Source organism: Dipodomys merriami, unplaced genomic scaffold, assembly GCF_024711535.1.
Source record: "Dipodomys merriami isolate MVZ:Mamm:240054 unplaced genomic scaffold, mDipMer1.0.p SCAF_6, whole genome shotgun sequence".
In the NCBI taxonomy this organism is placed as follows: domain Eukaryota; kingdom Metazoa; phylum Chordata; class Mammalia; order Rodentia; family Heteromyidae; genus Dipodomys; species Dipodomys merriami.
The window spans coordinates 3,148,475-3,161,855 of record NW_027206179.1 but is presented as its reverse complement, the minus strand read 5'-3'; the positions used below and the strand labels follow the sequence as shown (position 1 = coordinate 3,161,855).

The following is a 13,381-nucleotide window of genomic DNA, read 5'->3' as shown; positions in this document are numbered from 1 at the left end:
GCAGTCCCCAGACATGACAACCAGCGTATCCAAGCTGCCCAGTTCCTGCGCATGGTTTGGTGCCTCTTGGGAAGATGGGGCTCAGGGTCCTGTTCTCTAATAGGAAGGATACTCCCAGCATCCCCTGGGGCATGGGGCAGTGAGCATCATCAGGAAGAAGACTTGGGCCTTGAGCATGAGGGGTTGCACCTGGTTCTGGAATACAGCAGAGCTTTGCCCATGTCTGGGTGCAGGTTCAGCAGCACCAACTTGGGGCAGATCCTGAGCAGCAGGCCCAGAGAGCACGGGTGGGATCCATAGCCTATTCCTGCTATTCTGGCCCCTCTCCGGGTTGAGGTGTCTCACCTACCACGTGTGGGCTTCTCTTTGTTTTCTCCTGATCAGGCAGATTTGGTTGGTTTTCATTGAATATATTGGGTTTTTTCTCCCCCCCTTTTTATTTCCTGGTATCTGCTGAGCCTTTTACATCATTTGTACTGCCCACAGTGGCATCCACAAACATCACTTACTTTAAAAAAAAAATTAAAGACAGGATTGATGGTTTTGAGTTGGGTGGTGGAAAGAAAATGGAATTAAAAAATTAATTTATGGAAAAAGTGTTTGTGTGTGTGTGTGTGCATGCACGCGCGAGCATGAGGGGGGTGGGGATGGAGGTGGGGGGTGTCGGGACGGGTGGTGCCAGACCTGGAAGTCAGGACCCAAGCTCATTTTTTTGGCTTTGTAATTCACAAGTGGCATTTTACCATTTGAGAAATAGCTCAAGTCCCTTATTTTTACTTGTAAGTTAAAGATGGAGTATTATAGACTTTTCTTTCCAGGATAGTTTTGAACTGTAATAATCAGATCCAAGTCTTCTAAGGAAGCTATTGGTATCTGACTTGAAAAAAATTACGTGTATAATGTTGAAATTGATAATGAATTTAATAATTGATTTCCACAAGAATGTGAAAATTTAATACATATTACTCAAAGTTTTAGTCAGTATTTTAAAAGAGTAATACCTTTTCTTTATGGAGAGTAATTACTTAAAGTTCAAAGTATTGTGGCATAGTGATCCTTAGGTAAATTCATGAACACATTTTAACCTTCACAATGCATCTTGTCATTGTCTTCATCTACAAAGCTTATGAACTCTGCAGACTTTAACAATAAAACTGTTGCTTCCAAATCGGGTGATATGTACATTTCTTGCCTTTTGCTAAGAATCAGCTTTTCCCCTTTCTCTTTCTTTCCCTCCCTCCCATCACCAGCCTTGAGTTGCTTAGTTCACTTTCATCAATGACCAATGCCACTGATGGGCCTCTCTGCTGTATTTTTTCACCCATTTTCCTATAGTTCTTTGCCCTCCTCCTAGCTTCCCTTAGATGTGCATGCTTATATACCATATATGCGGTCCAGTATATAGAGTCATCTAGAAACTATATAACAAATTAAGAAGACATTCTTTGTTTCTTGTGTCTTGTTTACTTTGTCATAGCTCATTGTAAAACAGAAACACTTTTATGATGTGTAATTTAGTCCAATCAAGTGGCGACTGAACACCACTGGATCTGAAAAATGTAAGCAGAAAATAAAGCAGTGCAAGAAAGGACACACTACCCTTTGCCATCATGGCTAAAGTGATCCCTCCCAAAATCTAGTGTGTCTGTTGTTCTCTTTTCTCTTCTTCTTCCATTTCTATTTGGATGTCCTTAGAGATTTGGTCCAATATGATGCACAAATTGATAAATTGTGAGCTCTGGGCATGGATTTTCCCAAGATCCTATGGAAGTCAATGATGAGCCCATCCTTTCTCTCCTTTACTTGAGTGTCTCCTGGACAGGAGTGATTTCCATGCTTGTATGGGACAGAGGCTGGCCCTGGCCAGCTCCTGGTTCGTCAGTCCTGAGGATGGAGGGTGAGCGTTCCTTGGGCTCCAAGCTTGAAAAGATCTTTGGTTCTTTACCCCTAGTTTGTGTCTAAAGGCAGAAGCAGGTCTACCCAGTAAGTACTGATGTTTTTGATATGTGAATATTGTTGGAAATATCACATCTTAATCCAAAATAAAAACAGAATTGTTTTGGGTAGCCAGTTGGTACGACAGCATATCAAAAATTATTTCACCATTTGTGTTCACAGTTCACCAAGTTTTATACATCCTTAATTGTGTTTGGTTAGCAGATTGGGTAACTAATTTTTTTCTACCTACACAGTACTGGCTCTGTTTCCTGTTGAAGTCTTCCCCTAACTACAATACATGTATTATTTTAAACTCTTTCTGAGTACTGCAAAGGAACTATTGCAATGATATTAAAGACCTGGACCTCAGTTATCAAAACAGTATTAAGGGCGGGGTGTTAGTGGCTTACGGCTATAATCCTAGCTACTCACAGGCTAAGATCTGATGATTGTGGTTCAATGCCATCCCAAGCAGGAAAGTCCCTGAAACTCTTATCTTCAATTACCACCAGAAAACCAGAAGTGGTGCTATGGCTTAAGTAGAGCACTCTCCTTGATCTGAAAGCTCAGGGACAGCACCTAGGCCGAGTTCAAGTCCCAAGACAGACAAAAAAATAACAGCATCAATGATATCATTCAGAGCTTCCTATTTTTGTCAAGCTATGATCTCTGTCTTCTGTTGTTCTTGGCCACCTAAAGAAATGAAAGTGAGCTCATGTTCTTATGGGATTTATTTTTTTTGGTGCTGGTTCTGATAATTGAAGCCAGGGTCTGGGTGTTGTTTCTGAGCATTGTTTTTGTGTAAAGCGAGTGCTCTACCACTTGAACCACATATATATTCTGGCTTTTGTTGGTTTACTGGAGATAAAAGACTCATGAACTTTCCTTCCCAGGCTGGCTTGGAACCATGATCCTCACATATCAGCTCTCTGGAGCTAAGTTTATAGGCCTAAGGCACTGGTACTCAGCTAAGTGTGAACAATTTTAATGTAACTTGTGACTGTTTAAACACACTGTCACAACTGTGTTTGCATGGGGCTTGCTGCATATGGGCAAAAGACATGAGATCAGAATCATCATGGTACCTTGTCCTCTTTGACAAGTTTAACATTCACTTTATTTCATTGAGAGCCCAGGAACAGGTCCCTTGTACCTTAGACTCTTTGCTTAGAAATGACTTAATGCTAACCTTTACTATTGGAGTATGATGAATGTATAAAGGCAACTACCTATTAATTATTAGCACAAAATGGTGTTTATTCTTCATAAAGTGCAAAAAATTATTAGATTTGCAGTTTCCTTGTTCATTTTCTCTAGTGGGCAACTGATCAGAGACTTCATAAAGTTTGATGTAGACATTTGACATGGCAGTCTAACACCTATTCACTTTATTTAGTTGGGCTGTTTTGGTTCTCCTTGAAGCTTTATTGTAGTAAAATTCATCAATGCCCCAGTGTTGAATACATAGTTTGAGACACCTCAACCCAGAGAGGGAGCAGAATAGCAGGAATAGACTATGAATCCCACCCGTGTCCCCTGGACCTGCTGCTCAGGATCTACCCCGTGTTGTTGTTGCTGAATCTGTGCCCAGACATGGTCAAAGCCCTGCGGTATTCCAGAACCGCATGCAATCACTCATGCTCAAGCCCCAGGTCTCTTCCTATGATGCTCACTACCCCATGCCCCAGGGCATGCTGAGAGTATCCTTCCCCTTCTAGAACAGGACCCTGAGCCCAATCTTCCCCCAGAGGCACCAAACCATGCACAGGAGATAGGAAGCTCAGACACACTGCTTGTCGTCTGGGGACAGATTGATGCACGTGGTGAGGCTTGTGCCTTAGCTTGGTTGGCCTGGTAGGGGTGGATCAGGAAGCTCCCAGAGGCAGAAGCCAGACTCCTGCTCTAACAGGTGGTGAATGGCTCATAAACCAACTAGACTGGGATACTGCGATCCGGAAGTCTCTTGGCAATGCACTGGTACCTTCCACCAGCCAAAGGGATAGGAGGTAGAAATTCTCTAACTGGCTGTGAGAACATCCAATGGTGAGAATATTGGCTTGTGTTTTACAGTTTTCTTATTTTTCTTCTCCAATTTTGCAACTTCTTGGCAATACTAACCCATCCAAACTCATATTTGCCTTCTTTTTTCCCACAGGATTCCTTTGATAAAACAATGGTGGAGTGTGTGTTCAGATTTTCTCTTTTCTTATAGACATCTTTCAGATAGATAATATGCATAATGTGAAATTTAATTTGCATACATATTTTTCCCATTGTGGTTTCCTTTAAAGGACAAAAAAAATAGCGCCTAATTTAAGTTTTCCTGGCTTTGGTTAGATATTTACTTCAGTGTAAAACCTAATTTATGTTACTTAATTCTTTTTTTTGTTGGTCACAGTGCTTAAAATCTGAGCCTAGGCTCTGTCCCTCTGTTCTTCAGCTAAAGGCAGGCACTTTACCACTTGAGCCACAGCACTATTCCCAGTTTTTCTGAGTGGTTTATTGGAGATAAGAGTCTCACCGAATTTTTTGCACAAGCTGGCTTTGAACCATCCTCATATTTCAGCCTCCTGAGTAGCTAGGATTATCAGTTTGAGCCACCAGCTCCCAGCTATTGCTCAATTCATTTTTTATTATTGTTGCTCAATTCTCAGGGAACAGAGGAGAAAAGGCCACCCCTCCCCCATCCCACCAGTGTTTTTCATCTTTGATACTGACAAAGACCTGGCTGGCACCTAGCTTCAACACAGGCCTTGCAAGGAAACAATTGGAGCCATTAGTAGGTCCCAGAACACTGACCGGACCTGCCAGGCTCAGCTCCACCCAGGTAAAAGTCACCCAGCCCAGGCAAAACTGGCTCCACCCCTGGAGGAGTGACTTTCTTCATAGAGTAAACAGAGCCAGGGGATGCGCCTCCCTACAGCAGCCTAGACAAGCAATTGAAACTCAGTAAATATAAAACATAAGAATGGCTCCAGGCTGGGCTCAGTGAGTTTCTCTGTGAGATTTTCCCTCAGGGAAAAGCTACTGTTTGCTCAAAGGCTTCAACCCTACCCAGAACCTAGGTTCAACACAGCATCTCAAAACTAGAGGAAACAGCCATCTCCCTCTTTTGTGATACTCAAAGCAGATCTCTTTCCCAGTGAACTAGACTGAGAGGGGGATCACACAATCCAGGATAAAGCAGAGCATTTTTTCTGTCTGCTCAAACAGACTGACTTAAGAAACATATCAAGCCACAGGAAAAACAAACACCACAAGCAGACCAGACATTCCACCAAGAGACTGGTTACAGACACAAGGGAGATAGATGATCTTCCCCTCCCCCCCCCAAAAAAAACAGGAACTCTTTCTTGGACCTTTTATTAAATTATTAATTTTTTAAAAATAAACAATATCTTTAATATCTTTTTCCCCTCTTATAAATTTTTTAATTTTAGGTATATATGTGTGTGTGTGAATTTTTTAATCTCTTTTTACATTTTGATTTTTTTTGTTCATATTTTCTTTTTTTCTCTTTCTTTTTTATGTGACTTAATTGCTGTTCTGGTCATCCTCAGATAGATACCCATCATTGATTATTAGACCTTATCCACCATTGTTTACATATTTAATCCAGAAATGTATTACTCAATTCAATACTTCTTAGCCTTAAATTCTTTAATAGCATTTCTTTTATGGCTAGGGATGTTGAGCATTTCTTCATGTGTCTATTGGCCATCCTGCTTTCTTCTTCAGAGAAGTCTTTCTTTAAGTCTTTCGCCCACTTGTTTATTGGGCAGTTGTTTCTTTGAGGATTTGTTGTGGGGGGATTTAATTTTTTGAGTTCCAAGTATATTTTAGATATGAGACCCTTGTCCATTGTATGGCTAGTAAAGATCTTCTCCCAAAATGAGCTTTACAACGTCGGTGGGGAGGGGGAGGGGGGGGAGAAGGATTGGGACTTGGGGGGGGGGGAGGCTGGGAAGGGATGTGAAGGTTAAACAAAGGAAGAGGCTGCAATGCTTGGTAAGAAATGTACACATTATCCTGCCCATGTAATTGTAACCCCTGTAGAGGATGTTCACAAATAAAATTAAATAAATTTAAAAAATTCTTTAATAGCAGTATTATCTCTTTAAACCTATACAATTTTATAAAAATTATTATTGTTTAGTTTTTCATTTCTCCTTTCTATCCCTCAACTCCTCTCATTCTATACCTTTCTTCTCACAAATTCACTTAGATAATTTTGTTGTTGGTGGTGGTGGTCGTGGGGCTTGAACTCTGGGCCTGGGCGCTGTCCCTCAGCTCTTCAGTTCAAGGCGAGTGCTCTACCACTTGAGCTACAGTGCCACTTCCGGTTTTCTGGTGGTTTACTGGAGATAGGAGTCTCATGGTCTCTCCTGCCCCGGCTGGCTTTGAACCGTGATCCTCAGATCTCAGACTCCTGAGTAGCTAGGATTACAGGCATGAGCCACCAGCGCCCGGCTTCACTTAGATAATTTTTGTTTCACTTTTTAAATTTACATTTTTGTTTTTCCAGTTTTTCTTGTCTCTCTTTTGTTTTTTCTCTCTCTTCTATTACTCTGTCCAACCCATTTCCCTCTTTGAGATTAGGACTTGGTTAATTTCACTCTCCCTTTACCTCTCCACATCCCCCTAATCCTATTTTTCCCCACATTTCGCCCTAAAGGTAATAATTTCTGGTTAGCCAAATTCTTCTTTGCTATTCTTAGCCCATTTATCCATAGTTGTTTGAAGATGAATAGATTGTATCTGTTCAAATACATTGTATCTGCAAACTTTTGACTGTGTAAGTACAGGATTTTTTTGGTGCTTGACTTAAAATAGTGTTCTAGCACAAAATTGGTGTTACTTTCATACCAAATGGGCAAAACAAGCCAGACAAACACAAGGAAAATGGCAAGTCTGGGTACCTCAAATCCCACTCATGATAATCAGGTGACAGAACAGATAATGAATAATCAGGAGGAGAGTTCCCAAAAAGCTCCACAAACACTAGTGGTAACATGATGAATGAAAAGATTGAAAACCTGCAAAGGACTCAGTGTGAGCATGATAGGGAGCAAGAGGAGACAAACCAAAGATAAATAGAGGAATCTTATGAGCGTGAACAAACTACTCAAAGATTAATACAGGAATTGCGGGAGCAGATGGAGAATACTCAAAGAGAAATAAAGGAATTGTGTGATCAGGCTGAGAACAACGAAAACTACTGGAATTGGGTGAACACGAGGAAGCTAATCAAGGAGTAATACAGGAATTGCAAGGGTGGGATGAGAATAGACAAAGATCAATAGAGACATTCATGGAATCCATAAACAGACAGTTGAAAGAAGTCAGGGAGACCACAAAGGGAATGCTGAATGGAGCCCAACAGAAGGAATGAGAGTCCAAGGAAACCATAACCATTCAACTAATGATTTAAGAATAAACACTGAACACCAAATTAAGGAAGTAAAGAAGTTCATACAAGATGTAAAACAAAGCTCCAACTAAGAATTTGAAGCCAACAAAGCCAATCAATTACAAGGAAAAAAAAAAACAAAGTAGGAAGCCTTGACAGTTGGTAAGACCATGCAGAAGATTGAATCTCGGGGACAGAAGACAGCCTACATATTACAGAGAAAGAATATACACCTATCCAAGACAAATCCAAGCAATATGACAGATCTATTCAACATTTGGAAGACACCATCAGAAGGCCTAATCTAAGCATAATGGATGTAGAGGAGCACTTAGAGGCACCTAGTCTAGGAAATTTGGTTAACAGGATCCTAGTATAAAATTCCCCAAATATGCAAAAAGATAGCCCTATTCAGATACAAGAAGCTTTTAGAACCCCAAATATATCACACCAGAACAGGACATCCCACTGTCACATTATAATCTGAACAGGATCAATTGAGACCAAGAAAAAGGTCCTTAAAGCTGTCAAGGAGAATAGAACAATCACATATAAAGGGAAAACAATTAGAATCACCTCAGATTTCTCAGCAAAGATAATTAAAGCAAGAAGAGCCTAGAATGTCATATACTACTCCCTAAATACAGACAGCTATCAAGCAAGAATACTGTACCCAGTTAAACTCTGCTTCATAACCAAAGATCAAATAAAAACCTTCCATAGCAAAGAAAAACTGAAACAATATATCTCCACCAAACCAGCCCTACAAAAGATATTTAAAGATGTCCTACATATAGAAAACCAACAAGACCACAATAAAGACCAAGAAACTGCACCCAAATGGAGAATCCAAGAACCACAGGAAGAACCCAGTTGCCAGAGCAACCAAGAAGATGGATAACATGGTAGGAACCCCCAAACACCTCTCAGTTCTATCTCTCAACATTAACGGACTTAATGCTCCAATTCAGCGACATAGACTGTCTAGCTGGATTAAAAAGCAAGGTCCTTCTCTGCGGCCTTCAGGAGTCACACTTTGCGCATAAAAACAGACACATTTTAAAGGTGAAAGGCTGGAACAAAATCTACCAAGCAAATGGCCCCCATAAACAGGCAGGAGTTGCAATCCTAATATATAGACTTCAAATTAAAATTAGTAAGAAGAGATAAAGAACGTTGCTACATATTAATTAAGGGATCTCTCCTTCAGGAGGATATTACAATTCCAAATATCTATTCACCAAACAACAGAGAGCCTCCAAATTTATCCAAGAAACACTACTTTCCCTCAAATGTCACATAGATCCAAAGACTTAATTGTTGGGGACTTTAACATACCACTATCCCCACTAGAAAGATCAATTCTGCAAAATCTCAACAGAGAAACTGGAGATCTGAACAACTGCATAGATTAACTAGATTTAATAGACATCTACCGAATATTTCACCCAGCAGCATCAGAATACACATTTTTCTCAGCAGCACACAGAACATTTTCCAAAATAGACCACATTTTAGGTCACAAAGCAAACTTGTCCAAATTCAGAAACATTGAAGTTATACCTTGCATTCTCTCAGACCATAAGGGAATAAAATAAGAACTCAACTGCAAAAGCCCCTAAAGAAAGTCCTGTAACACATGGAAGGTGAACAACACACTGTTGAATCACGAGTGGGTCATGGAAGTGATTAGAAAGGAAATTCAAATGTTCATGATACTCCACAAAAATGAATACACAAATTACCAGCTCCTCTGGGACACAACAAAGGCAGTACTCAGAGGCAAGTTTATAGCTCTGAGTTCCTACATCAACAAATTGGAGAGATCTGAAACTGACAATTTAATAAGACATCTAAACCTCCTTGAAAAAGAGCAGCAAGATAAACCCCAATCCAGTAGACAGAAAGAAATAATTAAAATTAAATCCGAATTCAACGAAATAGAATAAAAAAAACATAGAAAGAATCAACACAAGAAAGGGATGGTTCTTTAAAAAAATTAACAAAATTGACAAACCCTTAGCATATCTTATCAGAAAAAGAACACACCCAAATAAATAAACTCAGGGATGAGAATGGAAATCACCACAGAAAAAAACAAGATTCAGAACGTTATAATGGAATACTTTTCAAAACTTTATGTTAATAAGTTTGAAAACTTAGCAGAAATGGTCCTTTTCCTCGCAAATATCGACATGCCAAAACTAAACCAAAATGAATTAAACCATCTTAAAAAGCCCATATCAAGCATTGAAAAAGAAACAGCAATAAGAGATCTCCCATCTAAGAAAAGACCAGGACCAGATGGATTTAGAGAGGAATTCTACAAGGCCTTCAATGCAGAGTTCACACCTATACTCCTCCAACACTTCAATGAAATTTAAAGAGAAAGTTCATTACCGAACACATTCCAAAAAATTTTGACCAATAGAATTCAACAATTCATCCAAAAAATCATACACCACAATCAAACAGGATTCATTTAGGGATGCAAAGCTGGTTAATATAATTCACCACATCAACAAGAGCAAGGATAAGAACCACATGGTTATCTCAATGGGTGCAGAAAAGGCATTTGAGAAGATCCAACATCCCTTTATGATGAAGATTCTGGAAAAACTAGGAATTCCGGGAAAAGTCCTCCACAATACAATAAAGTCTGTATATGACAAAACTACAACCAGCATTATACTTAATGGTGGAAAACTAAAGCCATTTCCTCTTAGCTCAGGAGTGATATAAGGATGTCTTCTCTCTCCATTTCTCTTCAATTTAGTATTAGAATGCCTAGCTACAGCAATAAGATAAGATGCAAACATAAAAGAAATCCAAATAGGAAAAGATGTAGTAAAACTCTCCTTCTTTGCAGATGACATGATTTTATATTTAACGAATCCCCCGGACTCCACTCCCAAATTACTCAAGCTGATTCAAAACTTTGGCAAAGTAGAAGGGTATAAAATTAGCTCTCAAAAAATCAATAGCTTCTCTGTATTCCAACAATGAAAAAGCATACCTGAAATCAGGAAAGCAACTCCATTAGTAATAACCACCCCCAAAAAATGAAATACCTAGGAATTAACTTAACCAAAGAAGTGAAGGACCTTCATGATGAAAAATGTGAAAAACCTGAAAAAGGAAATCAAAACAGAACTTAGAAAGTGGCAAAAACTCTCATGCTCCTGGATTGGAAGAATCAACATAGTGAAAATGGCTATACTTCCTAAGGTTATCTACATATTCAATGCAAAACCTATCAATATTCCAACCTCATTCTTCAAGGAAATAGAAGAGGCAATCCAAACATTCATATTGAGCAATAAAGACCCCAAATAGCAAAAACGATTCTCAACAAAAAGAACAGTGCAGGAGGAATATCAATACCAAATTTCAAACTCTACTGCAAAGTAATAATATCAAAACAACTTGGTACTGGCACAAGAACAGACCTCAGGACCAATGGAATAGAATTGAAAACCCAGAAATGAACCTACAGACACATAGCCATGGACAAAGATGGCACCACACAGTTGTACAAGTGGTAACAAGAATTCCCAGAGCACTCTGGACATGATGGGAACACAGCAGAGCAAGACCCATCCATACAACCACAGCTACCAGGATCCTCAGTGGGCAAGCCTGCTATGTTCCCAGAAAGTCACAGATTATAGAACATCTCTGTCTAACAGTGGACCACCACAATATATTGATAGGTGCAGTCTGATGGTCAACGACATGCAAGCACTGAAGAAGTTCAAGGTTCAGAGTCCAAATACCCAATTGGATATGTGCATTGACCTTGAAGTATTGATCTGTAATAGTTGAATTCAGGGAGACTGTTGGTAACACCAGCAGCAGTAAATAAATGCATTGTCCACTTCTGGATACTTATGCATGTGCAGTTGGTATGGAAACCTGAATGGTTCATTTCAGCAAACTTCTGTGGCTCACTCGGCCCTGGATTGTGAGACTTCGCATCCTTATGTTTGACGGTGCTCCAATAACTCTGATTGGGCCTTTTCTGGCCATGACACTCTTTGACCATTTGACCTTCACATGGCATCTTCTGGTGTCATCCATTCCCATCATCCTTAGTGACCCTTGATTTTGTGTGCTTTTTTCTGTTCATCTTTTTGCTTTCGAACTAATTTGTGAACAATTCAACAAGAAAGAAATCCATCCTTGAATAGGAGAAACCCTAGGTCTCCTTGGCTCAGGCCGAAACTTTCTGAATAGAGACCCGGAAACACAACAAATCAAAGAAAGGTTGGACAAATGGGATTGCATAAAGTTGCAGAGCTTCTGCAGGGCAAATGACATAGCTAGCAAGATCAATAGAAAGCCCACGAATTGGGAAAAGATCTTTACTAGCCATACAACGGACAAGGGTCTCATATCTAAAATATACTTGGAACTCAAAAAATTAAACCCCTCAACAACAAATCCTCAAAGAAACAACTGCCCAATAAATAAGTGGGCAAAAGACTTAAAGAGAAACTTCTCTGAAGAAGAAAGAAGGATGGCCAATAGACACATGAAGAAATGTTCAACATCCCTAGCCATAAAAGAAATGCAAATCAAAACAACATTGAGATATCACCTCACTCCAGTTAGAACGGCAAAAATCAAGAAGTCTAACAACAACAGATGCTGGAGGGGATGTGGACAGAAAGGAACCTTACTTCATTGTTGGTGGGAATGTAAACTTGTTCAACCACTTTGAAAAGCAATATGGAGGTTCCTCAAAAGACTTCACATAGAACTCCCCTATGACCCAGCAATCCCACTTTTGGGCATTTACCCAATTGTTTACAAACAAGACCACACTAAAGCTACCGGCACAACTATGTTTATTGCAGCATTACTTACCATAGCTAAGATATGGAACCAACCCAGATGCCCCTCAGTAGATGAATGGATCAAGAAAATGTGGTATATATACACAATGGAATTCTATGCCTCCATCAGAAAGAATGACATTGCCCCATTTGTTAGGAAATGGAAAAACTTGGAAAAAATTATATTAAGTGAAGTAAGCCAGGCCCAAAGAAACATAGGTCCCATTATTTCCCTTATTTTTAATATCTAGTAGATGTATGGGTCAAGCAGAAAAGGTCAGATAATGTGATGTCAGGAAAATGAACCCTTAGATATGTATTTTAATGTTTTTTTTCTTTCATGCATGTGTTTCTAATGCATTTATAAGATTATCTCTTTGTTGCTTTGTATGTCCCTCCCCCACAGTATAACCCCTGCTTTCACTATATTTGATGTCAGTATAACTTGTGGAGGAGATGGGGAAAAACCAGTTGTTTAAGGATACAGGTGGACCTGTTGCAACAAAGAGAAGTACAAGTTGTCATGTCCAAAACGAGCTTTACAACGTCAGTGCGGTGGGGAAACAGGGGGGAAGGAGAGGGATTGGGATTGGGGGGGAGGGGGGAGGCTGGGAAGGGATGTGAAGGGTAAACAAAGGAGGAGGCTGAAATGCTTGGTAAGAAATGTACGCATTATCCTGCCCATGAAATTGTAACTCCTCTGTACAGTATGTTCACAAATAAAATTAAATTAAATTAAAAAACAAAACAAAACAAAGACAACAACAACAACAACAAAAAAGCAATCCATCCTTGGAGTTTCATTATCTGCAGTCATAGATGAAATCACGGTGCTGAGGGAGTAGAGAGGAACATTGAACACATGTTTTCTAACTTCTGTTTTGACCTTGATGCCAGACCCCAGATACAGAGCCAGAGGGCAGAATGGGCTCTGTATTCCTCTAGGACAGTGGAGGCCATCCAGGTAACAAGAAGCCACAAAAACTGATGATCCATTTAGACACCCACCTGACGCTACAGGCACAGTCTGCATCCAGAATCACAGGTCCAGGTCAAAGCAGCAGCATTGTTTCCTGTGGCTCTGACACTGCTTGTCTTCCAGTATCTATACCTGGTCAGTTCCTCTGAAGATGGCAGACGGATTTGCACAGAGAAATCTGTGGTACAAAGCAGGGGAGATGTTGTCAGTGCTGGA

The 13,381-nt window shown here is 39.9% G+C and overlaps 1 protein-coding gene across 1 annotated transcript in view; it reads left to right on the top strand.

The window, feature by feature from the left end:
• The window catches only part of LOC138813640 (vomeronasal type-2 receptor 116-like), a 35,839-nt gene that overhangs the window by 2,918 nt on the left and 19,540 nt on the right, over positions 1–13,381 (top strand). The window contains 2 exon segments of the mRNA XM_070002039.1: positions 10,218–10,302; positions 13,084–13,150. Of these exon segments, the coding sequence (XP_069858140.1) occupies positions 10,218–10,302; positions 13,084–13,150 (152 nt within the window).